The 26,022-nt window shown below is 38.0% G+C and overlaps 1 protein-coding gene across 3 annotated transcripts in view; it reads left to right on the forward strand.

Annotated features, from left to right (window-relative positions):
- ARHGAP10 (Rho GTPase activating protein 10) overlaps window positions 1–26,022 on the forward strand; it is a 150,623-nt gene that overhangs the window by 20,615 nt on the left and 103,986 nt on the right. For all 3 annotated transcript variants that reach the window (XM_082050451.1, XM_082050452.1, XM_082050453.1), the window contains exons 2-3: window positions 20,598–20,693; window positions 20,781–20,842. In XM_082050451.1, coding sequence (XP_081906577.1) covers window positions 20,598–20,693; window positions 20,781–20,842 — 158 coding nt within the window. The remainder of the gene's footprint in view (window positions 1–20,597; window positions 20,694–20,780; window positions 20,843–26,022) is intronic.

A 26,022-nucleotide genomic window follows, 5' to 3' on the forward strand; every position in this document is an offset into this window, starting at 1 on the left:
TGCCTGTAGACTGATTTGCCTGAAAAGACACATCTTTCAGTCCAGAGAGTGGTACTTTTTATAATATAAATGTTTTTCCAAATGTTTTAGTTGTGGTTTTGTGCATCTTTTTTCCTGAAGAATAACTAATGCTCTTTTTAACATATAAACAGTGTAAGTTTTACCCCCTGTTTTAAAAGTCAGATATTGAAGATTCATAGGTATACTCTAGTGCAACAGCTGTACACTTTTCATTACCAATTAACCTGTAACCAAAGTGGTGAACTGAGTATGTTGCTCAGTTATAGGTTTTGGTCTGCTGATACACTAGAGGCTGGGGTACCTTCCTGTGTAATAGCTGGGGCACAGTGTGTCTTTGTCAAAATCTATAAATGGGCTGGAATATAAAACAAAATTTCTCAAGTCTAGTTCTTCTGCTCTGTGCACGAAGCCAGCTTTCCTAATTCAATATATTTATTTGTACTTTTAAACACAATTTGTGCCAAGGTACTGGAGCACTGGTAGACATGCATCATTTTCATTTTTTAAAAAAAATTTTAGAGTGTTTCACTGGCATGAAAGTATTGCTCCCTGCTCTTTCAAAATTCCTGCATAACCACAGCTGTTTTGGCTTTAGGATGCTCAAACTGTGACACACGTATGGAAGTCAGGCAGGTGGTTTATAGCTAGGATTAGGCTGAGAGCGCCTTGCCCCATGCAGTGGGCGCATACTACTTAGATTTGGGAAGATGGCATGGTCCAGGGCTGTGGCCAGCCAGGGGACTGTTGGCCACAGGGTGTGTCCACAGGACATAGATATGTGTGGCATTTGTCAGCTGCTGAGCCACTGTAAATGATGCCATCAGAGTCATCCTTTCTGTATGTCTTGCTGTGGACTCATGACTTATCTTTAACCAACAGCTGGTTAGACTTGCTTCATGTTCGAATCTGGTTTTCCTTACAATAGTGGCACAGCGGTTTGCTCTCATGGCTTTTAAAAGAATATGCACGGTGGGTCACTTTCTCTTTGTGCGCTGCATGTCCTCAGTGGTCCTTTTTCCATGGGTGCAGGATTTGCATAAGCCCAGGGATGGCCATTCACATCTTGGTCCTGTGTTTAGTTGTGGAGGTAATTCGTACATGGTCAAAGCAGCAGAAACAAAGGTAGTGCTACATATTGATCAGGGATTTCAGGTATATCTGTTGAACATGGTATTTTACTTAAAATTACCAACTCACTGTTTCTAATACAGAGTCTTTATTGGAAAATAAATTGCATTGGTGTTATGTGTACATAGTTTATGTCACAAAATAGTGTCTCAGTTCTGTCCATGTTTCAGAAAAAAAAGTATTGTTTTGCTTTTTTAAAATCTATTTGCACACATCTTCTTGTACCATTACTGGCAGGGATGAGAGTAATGGATAAGAAGACTTTTAAGGATGGTTTTGGGTGCTAACCAAATAAGGTGTTTTCTGGATGTATTTCTGCCAGTTACGCCCTTTGAGATGTGTTTCAGACAGCTTTTTTGTTTGCACTGAGTGCCCTGTCAAGTTATCTCTGATCTACTTTTGGAAATACTTGGTTAGCCTGGGCAGAGAGGTTTTCCTTCCTCATGTAACCCTTTCCATAGTTCTAATACTCAGCAGTCACATGTACAGGTGTTATCATCCTTGTTTAAACTTTGTTCTGGCTTTTGAATGTGTTAAATGCTCCAGGATCAACAAGACAGCAATTAATGAAAGTACAGGTCATCAGTGTTCACTTTTGAAGTGGAAACTGGCTGTGCAAGGGGAAACATATTTTATGATATGTTATCATGTGGAAGCAAGGTAGCTGACTGGACGTTTGTGTGCTGCTCTTCAGAGCTGCTGGCCTGCTGTCTCACAAATGAATTGATGGAGGAAGCAGGCCAGGGCTACATGGTCTTGTGTGTTTTGTGGTCCAAGTGCTCTTAGGATAGGTCAAGACGACTGAAATGCCATTCAGTGCAGTACTTGTGGTCAGTTTCTCTCCGAATGCCTCATGTGAGTAATTCTCCTCATGTTTGGATCAAGGTTAGGTGGCATCTTCCAGTGTCATGAAAAGAAAATTAAAAGATTCAATTCTCTAGCCCATAAGCACCTTGTTGGGTGGTGTGCTTATGACTGAAGTATAATGCTGTAATAGTGACATAAAGTGTAAACTCCCCCTGATACTCTAGAGTGTGTAATGAAACAAAGAGATTACAGAATTGGAAGAAGTGAGATTACTAAATATTCTATGATAATCTCATTCCAGTCTTTTGAACTATGCATGGATTATTTAAATTTCGGTCACAAAGGTCTGCTTTAGACATGTTTATATAATGAATAGATTATACTGTGTATCCAGAAATACATTTTTATATATAATTAAGATTAGCCATCTGTATATTGAGTCAGGCAGATTATCTCCAAAATTATTCTGTGTCCTGCCCACCCCCCCTTTTTTTTTTTTTTTTTCTTTATTCTTCCCTATTCCTCCTGTATTAATTTTGAAATTTCTTCAGGTAGTTAAAACAGACATGGCTGTTTTTCTATTCAGTGAAGGGCTCTAGAACTGACTCAACCTTTGCTGATAACTTAAAAATGTTTGTAGACAAGTAAGCTAGAATATTCAAACAAAATACCTATGCATTTTACTAATTATTTTCCATATAGCTACAAATATCCTATCCTGACTTTGATGGAATTAATTTGAAGGAGAAAAAAAAATGACAATTTATGTCAGTTTTCTCTTCCTTCTGAAGAACTGGAGTTGTAATACCGGTATGGAGAGTTTTATAATTGACAAGGAAAGATCCTTGATACATGTTCTCTGGCAATCATCTATTTCTCATCTTGTTCTTAGCCAACACAAGAACAAACATAAATAGGAGTCAGAGAGTCTGTGTAGAACCCAGGGTTCTTGCATTTCTCTTAGTTGGACGCTGCTGCTCTTGAAATAGCATTGCAAAACACCTCTGTTGTAAGATGAAGTGGCAGTTACAGGTCTGTGCGTACTTTTTTATTTCTTTGTTTCCTCCTCATGGAGTTTGTACCATATGCAGCCACTCAAAGAACCCCTCCAACCCCCATGCTTGTTTTGGCTGTTCTCAACCCTCAGAATTTCTCATGGGCATTGGTCTTTGGGATAGGAAGAGTAAGGGTGCTTATAATTTTATGGAGTCACAATGGACCACATCTAGCAGATTAGCAGAAGCCCAGTGGACTGCAGCTGGAGAATCACAAGCACAGGGTAGGCATACAGCTTTACAGCTTTTATCTGCAGGATGAACCCTGACCGAAAGTACCAATTCAAAAGCAAAGCAGCCTTAGTTGCTGAAGCTAATCATCATTAAAGGCTTTATGTTCTTTGTTAGGTGGCTTCTGACTGATCCTGTCTGAGGTTTTCCTGCTGGCACGGCCTTCATCTGTACAGGACAGTGAAAAACAATGCTGCCATGATATTGTAATTTTAAAAAGTGCGGGTGACCTTAAATCATTGTGATACTGGTAAAAGCAAGTACATAGCGTGGCTGTATTAGTGTCCTGGCTTGTGCTGCTGAGCTTCTTCATCTGCCTCTCATCTCCCTCCCCAGAGTCTGGAAGGTGCTACTTGTGTGACTGCTCTCCCATCCAGGAATAAGAGGTTCTTCCTTGCCTACCTGCAAACTTTCCCCAGCAAACTGTCAGAGAAAAGAGAGGTGTTGTATGCAGACAATCTATGAAGCAGACAAGGTGTTGTGGTCTGTGATTCTACTGTTTCATACTGGTTGTACTCAGAACAGCAGTTGGAACAACTTAGACCTTGAATGAGCACTTTTCATTGAGTTGTGTTTGTACACAATGTGTATGTGTATTGCATCTTGTTCTCGTAAGTCATTGAGAAGTGCCAGCATAAATGGACAGAGTAGAAAATAGTAGTCTGATTTTGACTCTTTAATGTAAAGCCTAATGCAATTTGAGAATCCGATTTGTTTTGTAATATCACAGCTGATGTGTTGAAATGATGTTTTTTCTTCCCTTGCTTTAGGAATAATTTTAGTATAATACCTGAGCTTGAGAAGAAACATTAGTAAGTGAAGGAAGAAACGCATTGAGGAACTTTTAGTCTAGGAATTATTTTCTGTTCCTTAATTTTGGTGTGAACTGGGACTAGAAAATTAGATTAACAAGGAATTTTAAGCACATGTGTTATTTGGCCACAAGATATTTCACATATGTTGCGACTTTCTGCAATGTTCATAAAGAGCTTTTGTTTGTGAGCGGAAGAAAAAGCAAGAACCTATGAACCTTGTCTTCAATTTTTATTTCAAACTTTCTTTCTTCAGGGGAACTAAGCATGCTTGGCTTTTAAACACGTCTCTCATTCATTCATCCCAGCATTAAAATGTTGCATTAGATGATGTGACCTAGTAGAACAGTTGCTAGGATCAATGCAGTACATTAGTTTGTTCACTGCGGTTCTGAGAACCAGCTGCAAACCGCTTCAATCTGCGAGGAGATCACGGGCCCCAGTTTGTTAGAAACTGTTCTGATTTTTGTCATTAGGAGGAGGTCGGAAGCTCCTGCTTCCTGTTCACATCAACAAGTGTCATTTCCAGCGGTCATTGGCAAATACATTCACTGAACACTTCAGGATTTCCAGTATTTTGCTGCCTATTTCCATATGTGGTAGATTGAATGAGGATAGCTCCTTTGTTTTACTGACTTTTTAATGGCTCCTTTTTTTTTTTTTTTTTTTTTTTTTTTTCCCAGTGGACATTTTAGTGGTAGCATAGTCCTACAAATATAAAGCAGCAGTGCAGTACAAGTGAGATGTGAAACAGGGATTCCTGACTCCTTTCTTTCTGTCTGTATTGCTTTTCATGGCAAATGAGCTGTGAATTGTCTGAACAAATTAAAGTGTACTTGATTTGTCTTGTGATAGATGCTTTTATCTTTCATCAGAAATGTACTGCTAGCTTTTCAAAAGCTTGCTGTGGGATGTCTGCTTCAAGATATTCTACTAATTATGTTTGTTTTTTAAATACATGCGTGTTGAGTAGGTCTTGAGCATGCTGTTGTTGCAGGACTGAACTTGATGTGGCAGAGCATCTATGTTACTGCTCTGTAGCAACAATGTATAGTTGTTCCAAGTGCTTGGAAGTTTTCTCATAAAGGTGGTGTTGTGGACACACAAAGCAAACTGTTCCCAAAGCTAAAATAATGTTCTTCACAGATTTTTCCACTTAGCTGTCTGAGACTGCCCACGAGACATACCAGGAGACTGTCAGGAACAGGCTTTGTTGGTGGAAGAGCAGAGGCTGTTATGAGTTGTGACTGGATCAAGGATACTGTGTTCATTCAAGGTGGCTCTTCAGGGGAAAGAACAGACTTTGCAAGTATGCTAATAGATTATTATCTTGGGTTAATGAGACCAGCTATGCAATGTTTGCAGAGTCTTCTCTCTGGTAGATTTTTCTTTTCTTCTTTCATTTTGGTTTTGTTTTTTAATGTACAAAGCACAGGGGGATGTCCAGCCAGAATAATTGTGTATTTAGAATGCACTTCTCTTTTGTGTGTTTATGTAAAGCTAAGGTGTCTAGATTACAATGACGCTTGGAAAGGTGGGGTGGGATTAAATCCCTAGTTTGGATTCTGCATCTCAGATGGTCAACTTGATTACTATTGTCTGCTGAGTAACACTGTGACTGAGGCATGGTTGTGGTGAAACAGGAGACCAGAACCTAAGGGAACACTTTTATGCCCGGTGTTACAGTTGCTGTTTCTCCAGCTACAGAACTTGTTCAAGTAGTTCTAGTAATGCTTTCTTTTGGATTTTATCTTTCTGAGAGAGGAGAAGAGGAGAATAACATTATTTTAAATTTCTTTTGATATAGCATCTTTTAAAATACTCTGTTAGGTACTTAAAGAAGGAGGGATATACTGCACTGTAGCTGAAACTCGTGCTGTCCTATGACTTGGTTTAGCTGACTAATCACTGTGCTGGCAGTCAGTCTGTCTTTTACCCTCTTGCTTGCAGCTTATGACTTTGAATGTATGGAAATTTTGTGTCTCTTTCATGTCTGCCCAAGTTGTAGGTTTTCTTTTTCCCTTGAGTGTGGGAAGGAACAGGCTAGTGAAGGAGCCAGATTGAAAGGTCTGAGGGGAAATATGTATCTTACATAGTCCAATAACTGCCGCTCCTGTATCTGTTGAAATATGGTTGTTAATTTTATTACCGAGGTTAATGTTAGGGTTTTCTTCACTGCTCAAATGACTCTTATAGTTAATTTGTGTGTTTTGATAAGGAACTTTGCTAAGTTTGTTAAAGATTTTGGGTTTGGAGTTGGAATCAACATATTGTACTGTTTAGTACACGCCAGGGGTGTTGCCTTAGGAAAGAAACAGATCTGATTTTTTTTTCACTCAAAAAGTCAAAGAGAAGGGAGAGGACTCAAATCAAACAAACCAAACCAAATTAAAAAAACCCCCAAACCAAATCAAAGCAAAAAAACCCTTGCCATCACCATGAGCAGGTTCTTTTTAATGTTTGTAAGTAACTCTGTAGCAACATTAGCCAGTCTTCTTTATGTACTTTTATACGCTTTCAGGAAGGTGTATCCTGTTCCGCCTCGGGTGGCCATTCTTGTCACTTGTGCTAATTGGAGAGCTCTAAAAAAGGAGAAAGTGGTTGGTTTTTTAAAAAATTTTTATTTATTTATTTATTTTTTTATTTCTGCCATCCAGGCTAATTCCTAGTTTATTTTAAATTATGTTATATCGCCTGATTTTTTTTCTTCTTGAAGGAAAGTACTAAAAATAGAGGAACTAAATAAATCACCCTAAAACAGAGAGGCTGCAAATTGTTACAGAAGTGTACAATTGCTGGAGTGCCCCAGCACTGGTATTGCGATTAAAGTTCTTGACGTTTGTCTTAAATGTGGCTTTGCTAGGTTAGGGTTTTCTACTGCCTCTCTTTTGCACAGAATGATCCTATTGCTGTTATACTGAGATTTCTGGCTTGTAGTTTTCCTGGCATATGATCAGTTTATCCTGCTAATAATTTTTCCTCTAGAAACTTGAGAATCTGTGACTGAAAGTGACTTTGCTTTCAAAACCAAACTGTTTATTTTTCTAAAGGCCTGTGACACACTGGAAAAAAAAGCTGCCTTTTTTTTTTTTTGTTTTTTTGTTAAGACTTACGTGGATATTTTTCCTTAACAGCCTATAATTATTTTTCTTTGCAGAGATCAATAGTTTCCCTGTAGAGGACTTGTCACCTATGTTTTCATTTCAAAAGACATAGGCTGGTCACTTGAGACTGGAAGTCTGTCAATTTGCCTCAAACCAGAGATTGGAGAGTATTGAAGCACCATCTCTTTTGTGGGATCCCCAGGAAACTAATTTTTAAAATCTGGTTATTATTTTTAAGCAGTTTACAAAATAACCCCTTTCACTGAAATGTCTGCCAAACAAATTGCTTTCTTGTTCATTTTGTTCTCTAAATGCATAAACTGAGGTGAGCCACATGGCATTTGGTCAGGGTGAATGATGATTTTAACTGGTAACCTTTTCTGGTGTTTGTTTTTTTTTGTTGATGTATGGGAAGGCAAAGTTTGGGACAAAGAGAGGACTTAGTCTCCCCTCTCAGCCTGGTAAGATTTAGACATGGTCAGGAAATTATACCCTACAGTTGTCATAATATTTCACGTTTTGTGCTTTTTTAAGAGTTTTTGGTGTTTTTTTTGGTGTCAGGGATTGCTAGTTAATCACTTCCCTTTCTTCCTGCATCTTGGTTGTTTTCTGCTTGCTTCCAAGCTTGATGTGTGAATAAATAATGTGATTTAAAGGAGATGCACATTTAAAGTTTTCTGAGCAGCTGGTGCGGTTTGTACCAGCAAGTGCTAAAGCTCGAGCTATAAAACCAGTACAGCTGGAGTGCAGAACGATGGACACTCAGTGTTTATCCTACAATCTCAAGCGGAATAATATTATAACATATGCCACCGATGAATATTTATCAGTCAGCCTGCAGTCAGACGGACCACTCTTTTACCCCAGTGCTGTCTGAGCCCAGTTGGATAACAGATTTTCTGAGTTTTCCTAAGATGTCAGATAGAAGGAATTGTGAATTCTCCTGGTTTTCATCTCCAAACCTCAAACAGTGCTGCTGCACTAAGGGTTTTAGTAATATAAGGCTGCAAAGTATGTTCAGCATGGAATATTTTGTTGTTTCCTTGATAAATGTTGCAATTGAAATACTAAAGCATATACTGCTCGCTGTGTGGCATAGATTTGCAATCATCTCTCCATTGATAATTTCAGCATAAGTTTTCAAGTGATGAGTTTTGGTAAATAAATTCTCTGTAGAGCAATTCAGTGTATGCAGGGTGTACATGCCATGTGTAACTCCTTTCCTGTGTTGTACAGATACAGTATGTTCACTGGTGAAAGCTGAAGCATGTCCTTCGGAGTGTTTCATAATTTATCATCCCTTGTACTGTCTAATTTCAGGCAATATCCTTGAAATTTGGGGTTCTTCTGTGAATATTGTAGGTATAAGATGGGTTGTCACTGTCCAGACAGCTCATTTGTCCTGTTAGGCAAAACAAAAATTGATACTTCCTGTTTTATAAACAAATTCTCTGAACTTAGTAATGCTTTAACATCAGAAATGGTGTTAAATGTTCTGTACTCCTACTCCATTGTACAGTGTTCCTCAGATCATCAAAGTAGTAAGAATAATCACCTCCAGTGCAGGAAATACATAGTAGTTTCTGAGGGAGGTCATGTATTGACTTTTGCAGTATTGTTTGACTTATGCAAGAAACTGCATTATCTTATCTCTTGTGAGAAACCCTTATGTCAGAAATGCAGAGTGCATAGTAATGTGGCTGAAACAGTTAAGTGATGGAAAAATGAAAAAAGTTACATAGGCTAGTACTGTCAATCTCAAAGTACACATTATGATCATTTAGAAATAAAGCCAGCTTGATTTTTCTCTAGAACTGAGATAGTAAATTTAACCTAATTCTTGTGTCAAAGCATAAAGGATGTAAGTAATCAAAAAAATATTCTTACTGTGTTATGTACTTTGAGTCTTCCTGTTGTTTGAAAACAGAAATGTCAAAGTTGTTTAGAAGACTAAACAAACAGCTTTGTTTCCTGCTTATAAGTTATGTTGGTGTAGCTGTGTAGGATGGCAAGATGTTTCTTTCATGCCTTGTGCTCCTTGTGAGGGTATAGTGGTTGCTCTTGACTATCCTAAATTGCTTTTGCTCGATTGATTTGTTTTTTGATTATTTAGTGATCTTTGATTTGGGAACCATTTGCCACTGATATCCAGACTGGAAGCTCATTTTGGAGAAATGTACTGATATCCCAGAGCAAGTGAGGCTTCAACATGCTTGTGTGCCAGTAACTTTGTCAAAGGTTTTTTCCTATTCAGATTTAGTAAGTTTGATTGTGTGTCTCTTTTATATGCATAGTAATATCCTACAATTGAATCACTGACTTATTTTAAAATTCCTGATCTGAAACTGACAGTGGGATTTTGTTGCACATAGAGTTCAATATCGCACATCTGTCCAAACCAGAGATGACTAAAGATTTTCTTTTTGCATAAACCATGCTACACAGCTGAATATTTAAAAAATATTTCCTGCAAAGCTCTGTTAGCAGTTATTGGTTACAGGAGCAGTAACTCTATTCTCCTGGCCACGCAAATAAACTGCAATAATCAGGGAAGCTGGCAGGCGAAATAATGATGGAGCATCAGGGCTTCCTCTAGCAACAATTTTAAAAGAGCAACAATGAGACCAGTGGAAGGGGAGTGGGAGGCTTATCCTTTACTTTCATGTTTGATGTATTTCAGTGCTCTCTGCTGTTTTCATTTGCTGTATTCTTATACAAATGTTGAAATATTCTGAAGTGTATGTGTATGGTTGTGGTCTGACCTAATTAGAACGTTCAGTTTTAATATGGTTTAGCCAGATACAGCTCATATGAGAGCTATCAGAAAAGTTTCCTTTTTGACACACAACTGTTGTGATGCTTTACACTTAAAATCTCCATTTGACAGTTTTAGAAAAGTGTGTAGTAAACCTTTTTCTTAATTTTAGCATCTAGTTTAACTCCCCGCTGCTGTGCTGTCCAGTGCTTTTTCTTGTAACTATACATAACATAAGTACAGGCTGTCCTCTGCACCACAGTTGCTGCCAGCTGTTTCTCTGTTACAACTTTGGTTCATTTCACTTCTGTGTCTAGCTACAGCAAAATTATTCTTGAGCTCTTCCTTCTTTGAGGCCCTGTTATGGTCATCCCATCCTCCTTGATGCTGAAGATTCTCCCTGGCTTGCCTATTGTGGACAAAATGTCTATATCTCAATAATGGGAGTTTAATGCAAATCTTGCCAGAATTCCTACCCTCTGAATTTTGCATTTGTAGGTTTTGTGTAGAAATGCTCTAAACTGTCAAGTATTTTCCAAAGTGCACTCATAGTCTCACCTTTTAGTAAATAAATAAGTAAATAAATAGCATGAAGGTTGGGGCACTACTTGTTGAATTATAAATCTCAGCGGCTTATTTGTTCTCTTCCATTTCTCATTGTATTCTCCTCCATCCTCTTCCACTTGAATGTTGATTCACTTGGGAAAATGAAGCTATATTATCTAAGGTCTTTCTAAACCTACTGGAAGAATTTGCCTTCTCGTGACTCATGAGCAGAAGAACTGGTGAAAATGTAACTTTATTTTCTGAACCTTTTATGGTCTTACTGATGACAAACTACTAGGTAGCCATTTCATGTAATACTCTAATTATATGTGTGCAGGTGTGCTGAGTGCATGTTTGGACATGTTTTGTTGTGGAGAAATCACAATATCTTGCAGGTTTGATCTCCTTGTGGTTTTTTGTCTACACATGCAAACATTCAGGCAGGCAGTAACTCCATACAAGTGACAATGTTTTGGGATATCTGCCATTTTCAAGAGAGAAAACATTGTGACTCATACTTCGAGTTTTTCTTATTTTTGGCAAAGGTTTTCATGTTTAATGTTGATGTTTCTGCAGACTTGATATACAGCTTCATAAAATATTTCAAACCATAAGCTGAACAACATGTGCTTTTAAAGAAGATAAAAATACTTGCTCTAGTCATTTGTTAGGGAGGTGGTTACCAACCCTTCATGTGTTTTGGCTGCCTAACACTTCCCATTATGGAGTTGTCTTCGACTTGCTATGGAGAGCACTTACACTTGCATTGTTTGCAGATGGCTGGAACTAAGCAGTCAGAGAACTCTGTCTGGAGTAAGGCCTTTATTACATGAAATACTGTTCAGGATTAATTTAGCTACAAACTGTGGGAAAAGGCTTGGTGTGGTATTTTCTTTCTTTTTTTTTTTTTTTTTTTTTTTGCTGCCCTCCCTTGTTTGCTGCTGTGGAGAAAACTGTGCTGAAACTAATTATTTGATATTCATGCTTTGAGATGATGTTCGTAGTTACTGGCAAAAGATGCGTCATGTGAAAAACCTGTAAGATGTTCGCTGTGACCTTCCCATCCCAGGCTGAGCAGTATTCTGCCTCCAACTTTCTCAGCTGCATCAAATTTCAGTCACATGTGTGATTTCTAAGACAATAAACTTCAAATAATGAAGTCAGTCCCATTTCTTGCAAAAGGGAAATATCTGTGCTATGGTGATGGGTCAGGTCTTCCCGCTGTGTTGATGTAACAACTTACCCAACCATCGTGAGTGAATTTTGATGACTGGAGAAATTAGACAGACATGTCCTGTTACATATTTGGATTTTGAGAAGTGCTCTGAATTCAGATAATATTTCACATAAGATGAGCTGTGAGGGGTTAATGCTGCATTGTACGTAGTCTGAGTATAGACTTGATTATGTGCGGTTGCCCCTGAACCACAAAACTCTTTCATAAGTTGGAAAATATAATGGCAAAATTGAGCTTCTACCCAACAGTGAATTGGTCTTTTCTTTCACAATCAAAATAATATTTCAACGCAATATATTCTGGTTTATGTAAATATTATAGTTATTGTGTGGGAAATAAGTCTGGGAAAGAAAGCAGTACTCCAGAATTAAAATATTCAGAATGCTGTTGTTGGATGATTATCTGTACAATAAACACATTTTTTCCTGTGACAGTTAAATTTTTTTCAGAGTTCCCAGCTGATGAGAATGTTTTCAGTTATCCAGCACGATTTTTCATCCTTAAGCAGCATGACCTGATTTCCTTGCTACTGAGCACCCTTGCTTGTTGGCAAATTGTCCCTGAGACATCAATAGCTTAGTTTAGGATGTGATTTGTAAAATAGGAATATAGCCATGCTACAGAATAAATATGGATAAAGAATCCATACATAAAATGCAGGTGGGCCTTCCAATCTGCTGCTGCTTGATGAGAATTTTAGTTAAAGAATATAAACATCTTGAAATTTCTGTTCCATTTAGTAGAGTTATCTTATAAAAGACTTAAGTCAGTTTTAAATTTCTGCTAGAAAAGTCACTAATAGAAGTGTAGTCTTACCTTCTTATTTCATATATCTTTACATTAATAATAGTAAAATCCTGAACTCTGAAAAGAAATATTTTCATCTCACGTTTTCTAATTCAGTCACTTTTGGAGGACAAGTCTGTGTTTCTCATGGAGCTGAAGATATTGTAGAAAGTTTTACTAGTGAAAGCTTTGATGGTACAATCATTTTGGTATTGTGTATTCAAACTGTTCCTTCTGGTTTGATGCAGAGTTTTCTTTTGGGAACAGATTATATGCATAACATTGGTGTTGCAGAATCACAGAATGTTAGGGATTGGAAGGGACCTCAAAAGATCATCCAGTCCAATCCCCCTGTCGGAGCAGGAACACTTAGATGAGGTTACACAGGAATGTGTCCAGGCGGGTTTTGAATGTCTCCAGAGTAGGAGACTCCACAACCCCCCTGGGCAGCCTGTTCCAGTGTCTGTCACCCTCACTGAGAAGAAGTTTCTTCTCAAATTTAAGTGGAACCAAGTGTCCATCTTGCTACCATTTGGTGCAGTACGATATAGGGAAACCTTTGCAGCAAATCCTGAAATGCTGATTTCTCTCTTTGGGAACTGTGTGAATTTGGTAGAATGCTCTCTTAATTTCTGCATTGCAGATCTGTTTTTCTTAGTCCTTGCTTTCTGATTTACTACTTTTTTTTGTCTATCTTGTTGTAAGGGACATGGAAGTTGTAAGGATCAGGAAGATGGTTATGACTCCTTTGAAGACTAATTGTCTTTGTGTTACTTCCCAGCGCCTCCATCACACTTGCCTGACAGTTCAGAAAAGTCTTTAGCGTACAAGTCCTATGTCAGAGTGGTTGCAGGAATGTTTCTCCACCCCTGAAGCAGCGAATTTATTGGCAGGGATGCAGCTTGCCTTTTTCTTTCATGAACTGTAACTTAATGCTGTGTTCTTGAAGAGCAGAACTGAAAGATCTAGTTGCTATCTGAGCTGACATAGGGGTACAATTTTTTGTAAGAGCTGTTGGAGATGCTCTAGGAGAACGTCTCTGCTGAGATACCAAGTGTACATGTGATACGAAGAGAGAAGTGCCCTTGGCAGGATGGAGTAGGGCTGGTTTGCCAGTTTCAAAGATCCAGCTTAAAAAAAGCAAATACCCAGAGCTCAAGAAGGTGTGGTGAAACCCAGGGTCAATACCAGCATGATTTGGTGTTTTGCCTATACCCGCACAAGATGCTACTTTGTGATATTGCGCATATGGTAATTAACATGTTAATTGTTTCTTGATGTGGGGGAATGTGGAGTTTGTACTGTTGTACTTGCAATGGTAGAGAGAGGAGAAAATCTGTTTTCACTGGTGAGAGTTGGAGAACTAGGGAAGGTAGATAAGATGATCTGCATTTTCTGTTATGCTGCACACTTTCTATAGCAGAAAACAGCAGTTGGAGGTTATGGCGTCTAAAACCTTTTGCATACCTATGAAAACAGGAGTCTACTCTGCTAAAATCTGAAAGCTTTCTTAACTAGTCTGTTTTGATCAATGGGAACAATAGTGACACTTAGACTATGAGATTATGCATTTGAAAAAAGGAAAATAACAAAGTAATGATAGCAGTAACCTATGAAAGAGAAAACTTGCGAAAAAATGGGTGGTTCTATCTCTTAAGAAGTGGGGAGGAGGTTAGACTATCTGTCATGCCATTTACATGTGGCTTGCTCAGACTAAATAGCCTGTTTTTACTTGTTACATAATTATGCCAAAATTATGCACAGCATGCACTAAAACTGGTAACAGGGAACGTTGAACACTGTGGAAGAAACATTTAAGACCAGTCAGTGCCTAACAGAGAGCACTGTTCTGAAGACTGATATTCATTGGCCTAATATTCAGTTTTCTTCATTTTTCTTAGATTGGGCAATAAAACTATGCTTTTCGTTTTTGGTTTCTAGTTCACTTCCTGTTGTCATTAGTTGGGAGAGTCGTGAAAAAATTTGGACTTTTAGTGTAACAGAAGAACAATGTCAATTCCTATCTGTGACAAGTTAAAAAGAAAAAATCTGTTAGAGATTGAGAATCCTGAAATTTTTATTTATTTATTGTATTTACATAACAATTACCTTAGAGTTTTTTGGTTTTAATTTTATTCCTGCGATTTTATTTTTTCTGTTTGGTGCTGAAATGCAAAGTTGGGTTGGGTGGGTGTGTTGTTTGTAGGTGGGATTTTTGTGTTTTGATTTTTTTTTTCTTTTTAATTTGGTAACAAAGCCCCTTCCATGTTAAAATTTGAAAGACTTCATTCTGCCACCTCATTTCTGATGCTTTTGTTAAATAATAAATGCATTATAACTTTGATATAGTTGGTGTAGATTTGTCTCAGACCTGACTACATGAATGCAGAGGTGAGAAGCTGTGAGCTGCTGGGTGCTTGGGAGCTTTGCCTGAGCAGGTGCCTTTGGGGTGGCAGGAGCAGAACACTGTGTCGCTACATGAATTGAACTCAAATAACTAAAATGGAGAGGCATTGTGGTTTTTCTTATTTGTTTTAAAGGTGTGGGAAATGGTTCGATGGTCCAAATATTCCTACATTGTATTATGCAGGGGGAGGGGATGTTAAGAACTACTTGACAAATCAGTAATGAGTTGATTTTTAATCCTCATACCTGACTTTGCTAAGCTTTCAGAAACTCATGAGTTGCCATGGGCAACCTGGTGTTGCCAAAACTGGACTCTAGAGACCTTTTAGTCTTTGAACTTGATTTCCATTATGGCTTTGGAGGGGAATTAATAACTTTGTATTTTAGCTTTATGGTCACTTTTTTGTGTGTGTGTTTTGGTGATTTTTTCACTATGCTTCTCAGGTAAAAATGAGTAGTAAAAGGTTTATTTGGTCTTAGAGAGTTGGAATGTGTTACTGCTCTTAAGAATCTACCACATGTCTTGCTTCTGCTAAGTTGATAAGTAAATCCTCTTTATCCACCTTACTGAGGTAATAACTAAATCCTGTTCATGTTCTCAGTGTTGTGGATTGTATTAGTTTTCATTGTTCACCTTGCTAAAGGGGACACAGAAGAGAAACACAGAGTTGCTTTCGTAAGTGTTGAGGTGGTGTGTGATTTGTACAACACATCATGCAAGTCCATATTGCAGCTCTTGGACAAACTCTTAAGTACTGTGTTCCTCTGAAGCTGCTTATTAGCATCAATCATTGGATTAATGCCTGGGAAGAAGAGGGGAGATGCTGACTCTCGCTCAGCTTGTCCTTGCCTGTTTCATGATGGTGTGTAGCTTGCTTGATCTTGGCTTACTGTGAGGAAAATAGGTTGAATAGTCTAATATTAGTCCTTAATGTAGTAATATAGATTGAAGATGAGCTTGGTAGGTAAATCTAAGTATTTGTTAACCTTTTAGCTTTTTGAGGGCAAGAAACCAGGCCAATTTTAACCCATGTTAAATAAAACCACTAGAAATCTGTCATTCCTGGAGCATATCTGGTAGTGAAAATGAGATTTGTAGCTGGGGATGAGGAACGGCAATGTAATTGCAGTTGTTTTTAAAGAATTATCATGGTACAGTAGAAGTGAAGCTTGATGGTAGAAATTTGTATTTTGTGGTAGAAAAATTTTATCACTAATACAAACGGCTGTTGCAAGCAGATAATTCTGCTGCCATGCAGAGAGATCCAGGATAGTCTTGAGAAGCAATTTTGTCTTGCTTTGTGCAAGAGTTTTAGTTTAGGTGGCTAACACTGAAGTTAGTACTGATCTTAGAATAAAGGGAGCGATTGGAGTCTGGTGCTGTAAATGAAGGCTGGTCACCACCTAGCAACTAATGGTGTCGTGTTGGTTCAGCTCAGATAAGGAACAAAAATATTTTTCTCCAAATGGAAAAATATAGAGGTATTATTTGTGTGGGGTACTGGCAGTGCATCTGGCACAGGATATGCTGATGAGAACACTGTTACTGAAGTGTTTCAGAGTAAAATGGGGGAATTGGTGACTGCTCCCATTTCTTCTGGTGTTTTTAAGTAGTTGCATTCGAACATGAAAAAAATACAGTGTACTGATATGAACTTTAACAAAGAGAGAAAATGAAAAGCCCTGGTGTCCTTATGTCACTGCCTTCTCTGTTTGGGAATGTGTCTGTCTTTCTGTTCAGTCTTTTGGTCAAAACATTTAGCAGATGCTTGATTTCTTTTAGTGTTTTGAGAAGGTGAGTGTTTGAAATTACTCTGCCTTGTGAGTTTGCCCGGATTACATTTTATTCAGGAAAGAGTGTTCATGTTTGGTTGATATTTAAGTGCTCTTTGATCTTGAATGCCCTGTTCTGCCTGTAAATGGTAGCAGCTGCTTTCAGTGAGCAACAACCCTATTACTGCTTCCTATATCTTTCTTTTTGGTGTTATTGTATACAATATGGAAATTAAAAGGAATAAATTAATTGCTTTTTTGGCCTTATAAATTTTCACTCTTTTTTCATTAGGCTACAGCTTTATTGTCATAATCAACGTAACTGGCCACACTATTTGATACGTGTCATACTTATGTACTGTCTTATTCTAATGCGTGTAGCTGAAATTCATATATGTTTATGGTCTGTTATATAGCACATACTGGTCTTGCAAGGTCTGATGCTGTTGTGGAACAATACTGGTATGTATCTGTCAGGGCCAGCTGAATAATTTTGTTGTAGTAAAGGTCTTCTGATACAGAATGGAAGAGAGCCAAGTTACATTTATGAAACTTCTAACTTCAGCAAGCTCAGCATTTTAATCATAACACAATAGTAAGAGAGTATAGTACTTATGACAATATCAGAATCTAGTTTGTTTATAGAGTTTTATAAATGCTTGTAATTAATATGAATGTCTATGTTTGTACTGTGGGATATGTGGAATTTACAAGGGTAAAGGCTGGAGCAGTTTAATGCAATTTGCCTCACAGCAGAAGGTTTGACTGCAGACGGTCTCAGGTCTCTGGCCACGGTTTGTCAGATAGCAAGAAAATTCAACACAGGGCTATACATTGTCTTTTTGAGTCTAGCCACCATCCTCATAACTTTTCCTGTGCTGTAGCAGAACAAGTTCAGTATTCTTTCTCTGACTATTTGAGAAAATTTTCCTCCATTTCTACTTGGTACTCAGTTTTGTTTCTTTTAGTTTACCAAGCGGCAGCCCAGAGGCTCTTCTATTCCTGTGAATAGCTAGGCATCAGTGGTTCTGCCTGGTAAGGTACTAGTTTTATGTTAAACCAGTGCTATTTTGCCATACGGAATGAAAACAGAATGTGATCGTAAATGTAAATTTAGCCAAAATAAAAGAAGACTGATGGATGATGTATAAATGTTGGAGGATGAATATTGTAGTTAACATCTGCTGATTAAGCAGGATTAAAAGTCTGTTTTGACAACAGTTAGGACTCTGATCATTGCAGCAGTCTATTGAACCAAATGTGTGGAGTGTTCTTCCCTCAGCCAGATTTGTTTCTTCTCTGTTACATCATGCAACATGATTAGTTTTTATTTTGCTTCAGTGAATTTCCATGTATGTTGAAAGTGCCAAATCCTTGAAATCCATCGGAAAATCTCTTCCTATGTTGGTGTCTTTTCTTCTAAGTGTTGATTCGGTAGCCAGGTAGCTGCAGCTTTTCTTGACCCATCAGATCATTCTTCTGTGTCCCAAACCCTCAACCTCCCCCTACCCCAGTACTTTCCAAAATTTTTCTGGAGCAGTTCTTAAACATTTCAGAGATAATTTGTGGGAAGACATTGCAAAAAAAATTATGTGCCTTCATGACTTTAATGCAGGAACTCTGCAAATCACAAATCTAGCTTTAGTGTGTTAAAAGGTTACTGCTTCCAACCACTTATTCAGCCCTTTTGTCGGTAATTTCCTATCCCTTAGTAGATTTGGTAAAGAGAAATGTATGAATGTGCCTTTTCTGATCCTGTGAGAATGTGGTTTGATTCAGCCCTTTCTCAACTTGATGGAGGATGTTGGACTTTACTCTGAAAATGGTTGTGGGCACAGGTTCTGTATGCTGTCACTGTCACCAGAGAGGTGGCTTTTGGTGGAGAGGTGGGATGTGTAGCCATGCAGGAGCTGGTTTTGCGCTGCTCTAGAAAGGCTCATCAAAGCTCATAGCCCACTTCAGTATTTTGGTACCCTTTCAGCCTGTGAAGGGGAAAGAGGGGAATTTCATGCATGTGGTGCTCTGTGCCTGTTCTTAACATGTACCTTGTTCAGCATTATGTGAATGTACCTCTGCAAGCAGAGTAAAATATAATAAACAATTCCTTCCTCTAGCTTGGGGCTTGCTCTCATATGACAGGGCTTTGGTAAGGGATTATTGGATTCAAGAAAATTAAGTAAGTTTGGGACAGCATGTTTTGTTGGACTGATTCTTCCATAAATAAACTCTTTTCAGCCTTGTGTTGTGACCTGGCTCACAAATAAGCATGATATTAGATTTTTAAGAAACTTATTATTTTCTATTTTAAGCCTTTCACAGCCTTCAGAACTTGTTTCTTTTGCTGTCCACTTTATGAACAGCCTATTAGCCCACAAGACACTTGAGTTAAGATACCCATGTTTCCTTTCACATGGGAATTATATAGCTTTTTCCTTCAACCTTCTTATCCCCTTCTCTTCAACCCTGTGTAGCATCCTGCTGTTTTGTGGCTTGCAGGGTGCAGGTACAGGCTTCAGAAGCAGTGGCAAAAGGGAGGTGAGTAGCTGGCAGTGGGGCACCACAGGGAACAGCCTTGCTACACAATAGGTGAGAAAAGGACTAATGAGAACTGGGTGAAAAGAAAGGAATGTGGAATGACAAGGAACAGAAAGCATTGTTTTCATTTTGGGTTGTCTCTTGCTGTTTGTAGAGTATTGGTTGAACTGAACTTTCAGTGCAGCATTGTGTGTCAAAGTTGTATTTGACTATGATACATGATAAAACACACAATGTGTTGGATGCTGGGACTATCATAAGGCTAGATTTGGTGTGGATTTTTTTTTTTTTTTAATTTATTTTTTCTCTTTTTTTGAAAATACTAAAAAAACCCCAAGAACCATAAATAAACCCCAAGTTTTTAGTTTTTTAACTCCGGTTAATATTAAAGTACAAAATGCTTAGCTGGTCTGTTGAGAGTTAGTCTTAGCCCTTCAGAACTGCATGTGCTAAGAAAAAGATTATAGATTAACTAAATATTTCAAATTGTCCTTACCTCTGGCTGACAACAAAAATGTGGGTAAAACCTTTACTACTGGGTAGGAGTGTACCACACATACATATATATATATATTTTTTTTTCCATTGTGCAATTCTGTCCTTCCAGAACTCATGATATTCCCAACCTGCACATGTCAGCATAACCGAGAAGTGTGTGTGCACTGCTTATTTACAGCTTTATAAATCTCATTGAGGGTTTATAATGGTGATGTTGTGGCTGAATGCAGACTCTGATTACTTCCTGAGGGATGTACGAGTTCAGCCCTCTGACCTCAAATTGTCAAATGCTAATATGTAAAATTGGGTTGAAAAAATGTTTTGGGAATATTACAAAGCAGTTATACAAAATCAATTTTAATGCTATGCATTTAACTAACTCTTGGTATAGTTTAACTCCGTGGAATTTCTAGTTCCAGTATAACAATTATTTTAAATTTGGTTTAGGTATAAACATTTCACTTGCAGAGCTATCCGTGTACAGTGTATAGAAAATCCTAAGGTGTGTATTTGTTCTGAGAAATATACTAGTGAATTTAGGTTAGCAGAGTAAAACAATTGACACAACTTATTCTGAGTGTTGGGCCTTAAACTTCTGTACTTACAGATCTGTTTGTGCGGCCTGTGCCCTCAACTGTGGAATAGTAAGGCATAAGAATAGATTTAATACTGTACATGTGGTCACACTTGCTTTCTACTACATAGTCTTGGGTAAAAAAAAAAATCTGTGTGACAAATTTCCGTATGACGTCAGAAGAGGGTTAGACAACATTGGATATCTTGTAATGACCCTAAACAGGCTTGTGTTTCTCATAAACCTTGATTGTTCTAGGGGTAGGAGGATCTTCCAGCCTTCTTAAAATCATTGTCTAACCTCCAATCTCTGCTTTTTTTTCTTTGCAGATCTTTCAGCAGCCCAGAGAAAATTTGCCCATTCTCTGAGAGACTTTAAATTTGAATTCATCGGCGATGCAGAGACAGATGATGAAAGATACATAGGTAGGTACAAAGTGACCATAAATGGCTATATTTTTGCCATGCCATCCTGCAACATTATTAAGCTTTTTTTCTGGATTTGTATTACAGATGCGTCACTTCATGAGTTTTCAAACTTTTTAAAAAATCTGGAAGAACAAAGAGAAATTTTGGTGAGTTGCAATAAAAATTTAATAAAAATTTTAAAAAGCCATACATGTAACAAAGAGTAAGACGAAAGCCAGTTAAAATTGCTTACTGCTTTGTTAACCACGAGTTGTTGATATAAATAACTTAATAGTGAAAGTTCTCATTGTGCAAGTTCTGATTCTGTAGTCTGGAGTTTCAGATAGCAGTTCTCATTAAAGAAGAAAGCTCTTTTGGTGAGGATGGGTAACTGTGAGTTAGTTTAGAATGGTAGTGTCCTGATAAATTATGGCGGGAGAGAATGAGAAAACTGTCATAAGGTTATTTACCATTTACAGTAAAAAGCAAGATGGAAGACTTAATACTGCAGCAGGACACCAAGGTTGGGAAGTTGGTCAAGTTTGCATCCAGGATCTCTGTAGCTCCAGCTACAACCCTTATGTGGATTTGGAATACAATCCGTTGGCTGGATGCAGTAGCAAACTTAACAAATATTTTCTTTGTAGGTGAGCTTTCTGGTGGGGAGTTACATCTGCAGGTACTTAGTTGCTCTGTTGTGTAGAGGGGAATGTTCTTGATTCACATGTCTGTGATTGCTTAAGGGTTTAGAGTAATACGGATCAGGTTGGCTGCACATAGATTGTGGGCTGAGAGCTTTGCAATACACCTTGCTATCTGGATTTCCTCACTTGTCCAGAAGATGGGAGGAAGTGTCTTTCTGGATGCCATGGTTCTCTGCTGCAGTTGCATCCCCATGTTCCAGAATGGGGATTCATAGAACAGATGATGTGTACCCCATCTTCTTCTGAGTGTGGTCTTGAGGAAATGCTCTTAGATCTGCCTAGATAGCAATTATGTTCCTCTGTATTTGCTATGTGATTATATCCGTATCTTCGTGGAAGTCAGTAACCACTTGGCTTGGTTGTAGTTTCCTATATGATGCTTGACATGTCCTCTTAGCTGAACTGGTATTTTTCACGGTAGTTTTTCAATGAGGATGTTGTTTTCTCGTTCTTCCTGTAGTTTATTTGTTTAGATCAGGTTGCTACCTTTGCTTTTGAGAATGTCACGTGGGTCAGCATTGAAGATTTCATTGAGGAGACTGGCTACTGTGCTGATCTCCAGAAAGGAAACATGACGTCGTCCTTAACAAATTGAAAGTAGCTTTTAACCTTCTGTGTTCCAGGACTTCTGAGTATCAGAATTGCTACACCTGGTCTGGAACTTTCACAGTTCCTGCTTTCTCCTCCTCAATTTAAAATTGCTGCTCTGTTTACTCTTCTACCATCCTCTGGGATCTTGCTGCCTCTCCATTTAGTTTGTTTTGAGTTCTTTAACTGCTCTAAAGCAAAGTCCCTTCTGACTTGGATGCTATTAATGCTACAGTTATGTAATGTAAGAATACATCTAATTATTCTTAGGAAATCCTTACTCTCTTTAGCATCCTCTTTCCCCCCTGCCATGTTGTTAGATGGTTTGCTATAATAAACCAAGATTTTTTTTTTTTTTCTTTCCTTTGTGAAGATTATTAAAATCTGCCATTGTCATTAAGTCAATTGTTGGTTTGTTTTAACTTCCGATTAAAATAATAGCTTTACAGCTTCCTTTATCTCTGTTTTCTGAAATACATATTAAGAGCCCCTTTTCTTTAGGGTTTTCTTTGTCCCTTGCCAAGTAAAACATGGTTTTGCCTTAGTGTTTAACTTTCTCCCTGAATACTTGTGTATTTGCTTTTTACTCCATCACATTTCTCTTGTGGAGGATTTCTGATAGGATTATATTCACCTTGCAATGTTTCCTGCCATTTCCCCAGGGCAATATAAACTCACTGTTTACTTTGATACACTGTCTTCTATATCCTGCTGCACTTTTGGCACACTTACTCATTCAGATATCTTCAAATGAAAGATGCTATATGGGTGTCTCGTGGGTGGTGTTTTTTTGTTTTGTGTATTTGTTTGTTTTGTTTTCAAAACGGAAACACTTCTTATGCCACAGATCTTTCTGCAGTCCTGGCCTCTCAAATTCATTTTGCATTCTTCATCAGTTGTCAGAATCAAGTTCAAAATAGCATCTCTCCCAGTGCATTTTTCTGAAATATCATGTCTCCCAGTGTATTATTCTTAGTGTATATCAGGAACATGAGAAACTGTTTCTCTATAGATTTTTAAAGATGTATCTTGGTGAAGTAACTCTTTTATTCTTTCCAATTCTTCCTCTTTTAAAACAAACAAACAAAACCCAACCAAAACCAAACAAAAAAAAACACAACAGAAAAGAAAAAAAGAGGGGGAGAGATTTACCAGTTGTGATTTCCCGAGTTAAAAGAAGTTGTTAAGGTTCAAAGGCACACACTCAAGAGGCTGAAGGTAGAATTTAAATAATCTGTGCAGATATGCACTTATACTTCTTGTGATGAAGTCTTTGAGTGCATGTGTATTTATTTCACAGGTTAAGTGCTCACTTAACACGTGGTGTTCATGAATAGCTAACTGTTAAGTTTTATTTAGTGAGTCTTTGTATTTACTTTACACTGTTCCTGCTCTGCTGTGAAGATCATGGTGGGTTTTTCGTAGTTTTTCTTTGGTCCTATGTACACAGGTATGTAATGGTTCATAAATCTTCCTAGTAGCCTGAAGAAATCTGTGTGAAGGAACAATCATTTATTCACTGATTTAGGGTGAAAAAATATCCAGTAGTTTTGTGATGTGCATTCAAGATCTGTTCAGTAAGAGTTCATGGTATTATATAGTACTTTGTATGTTCAGATCCTCTCAAGTCCTCTGACAGCACATGCCGCTATCTACCAAGACAGCAGAAAAGATATAATTGGTGATCACTTCTGAAAAAATTAGGCTGCTGATAGTATAACAAACGTCTCGGATGCAAAGATAGAGGCACAGATAAACCAGAATTTCTCAGGAATGGCATTTAACTACCTTAATTGCAGGACGTAGCTCCTTTTTTTTTCCTTCCTGCAAATTGTCCAATTTAATAAAACATTTTCCAGTTTTAGAAACAAGCAGAACAATTGCTGCCGTATCTCATTGCTCAGCTGTCACTTTTCCTCGGTGTGGCATGAGGCCAGATGGCAGCCATACAATCATCGCCATATGAAATACAAATGCTGAATTAAGACTACTTCAGGCACATTTCTTATGTTTTGATGGTGACTGACACCAAATATTTCATTTCATTTATTTATGAATTCTATATACAGTCTTCTGAAATAATTTTGTCACATGCGTTACATATGAACTTGCACACATTAGTCTGTAAAACAAAGATGACTTTATACAATGGAAAAAAGTACAAAGGCAGTTCTGAGTGCATTCCGCCCACCTCTGAGTGAATATGGATGAAAAGTGCTGTTACCATAGCGGCTTCTTTCAGATAATTTTGTGATCTCACATGCATCGACATAATTCACTAGAGAAATTTCACTCTGTTAATTCATCAATGGGAAATGTTTGGAATTTGCATTGTAAAACTGTCACTAGTTTGGATTTTGCTGGTTGTTAATAACACCACTGTTTCTTCTGGAGGACAGAACTGACAATAATGGAGCAGTTCATATTTGCCTCAACACTGAAGCCCTTGTTCACTGTTGGATTCCTTGACTTTCAGTGGCATCTTTTTGCTCAGCGATGAGCTTTAACATGAACAAAGGAAATGGGCATTATGCCATTTCCTTTCCTGAGCAGCCTTTTTGCTTTGTCAAGCTCTTTATACGATGGCTGATTTCAAAGCGTGAAATGGAAGTGATTCTCTGCTCATACAAGAACCAGACCAATGTTCTGGTGTGTCTCACTGTTTAGCTCTTGTGTATCGAGTTTGCTGAAGGAAGCTCTTTCTTTGGAGGAGTTGTCCACAGCTTTTCTCCACTTCAGCTGGTGAAAAGCTGGATTGTTGATGTTTGTGAAACTCTGTGTCTCTTTCTTTTCCTGTTTATGTTTATGGCTTGGTAGCATTTTTGTCTTTTTAAGTGGAATGTATTTCATAATAAACTTATTCAAAACCCAGACCTATTACAGAGCTTTAGTAAACAAACTTTAGTAAAAACCACTGTCTTAATTTAATTATTTTTTTAATAAATGAAACTATTTATTGTTTGTCTGCTTATGATACCAGTTTAATGTTTGAGGCCAGCAGTTTCATGGCAAGTGAATCAATGCAAACAGGTCATAGGAGGCATTTTTACGTGTCTGCCCTTGAGATCATTCATAAACTTCCAATGAACAGGAAATAACCTTTGGCTAGGAGAGAGGGACTTGGGAGTCTTGGTAGTATATTCCCTGAGAGCCATGGCTGCTGCTTTATTTAAAAGAGCAAGAAAGTGCAAAGCACAGGAGTCTGCCTGTATCATGACTTGTGAGGCAGTGCTTGGTCTAGAAAATTCCCTCTGGAACAATTTGAGAAAGTTGTCATCATCTTACCAAACCCCATGGGGAAGTTTTGTGTAACACCAAAGAGGAAGGTGATTTGTTTTGTTACAGGTGCCTCCTGGCATCTCAGAAATGTACAAAATAGATTATATCCAAGACAGTTATAGCTGTCCACCTGATTCTTTTGTTACCACCGGCTTCTTCCACAGCAAATGAACCTGGAGGAATGGATGTCACTTCTTTTTTTTTTTTTTTTTTTTTTTTAATAGCTTCAGCACACATGCAAGAACACACAAGTATTAATGTGCTATGAGACCCTCTTAAAAACCCTTTAGTCTTTAGATTCCAGTCCTAAAACCAAAAAAAACCCTTGAACACCCATGTTTTTAGTCCCAATGTGTGGCTGAGGGCCTTTCATTATTTAAGATTGTAAAACTACAGGGAAAGCTCTAGAGCAGTGAGAAAATCCAGACACTTTTACAAGAAGAAAACTTGCATTTGAAAACAAACGAGTTTTGGGTGTATGTTACACTGACTGCAATCATCAGTGCTCCAGTTAAATACAAAAGTAGTGTTGAGAAGTGGTAAGAGAGAGATGCCACTCTATCTGCAGGCCATACTGGTGGGAGAGTTGGCTGTGTAACTGAGAGCACATTTGTGCAACTGTAGCAGCAAATAATATTTTCATGAGAGAGGAAAGAATAGAGATTGGGGCTTCTCAAGTAATGTCTGATGTCTTTAGTAGTGGAACTGTATCTGCAAAGTCATGTAATACAGGGTGTCAGGCGTAGATCTTAATGCTTTGGGAAGTTTCACTAACA

This window comes from Streptopelia decaocto (genome assembly GCF_964273445.1).
Source record: "Streptopelia decaocto genome assembly, chromosome: 4".
Classification (NCBI taxonomy): Eukaryota; Metazoa; Chordata; class Aves; order Columbiformes; family Columbidae; genus Streptopelia; species Streptopelia decaocto.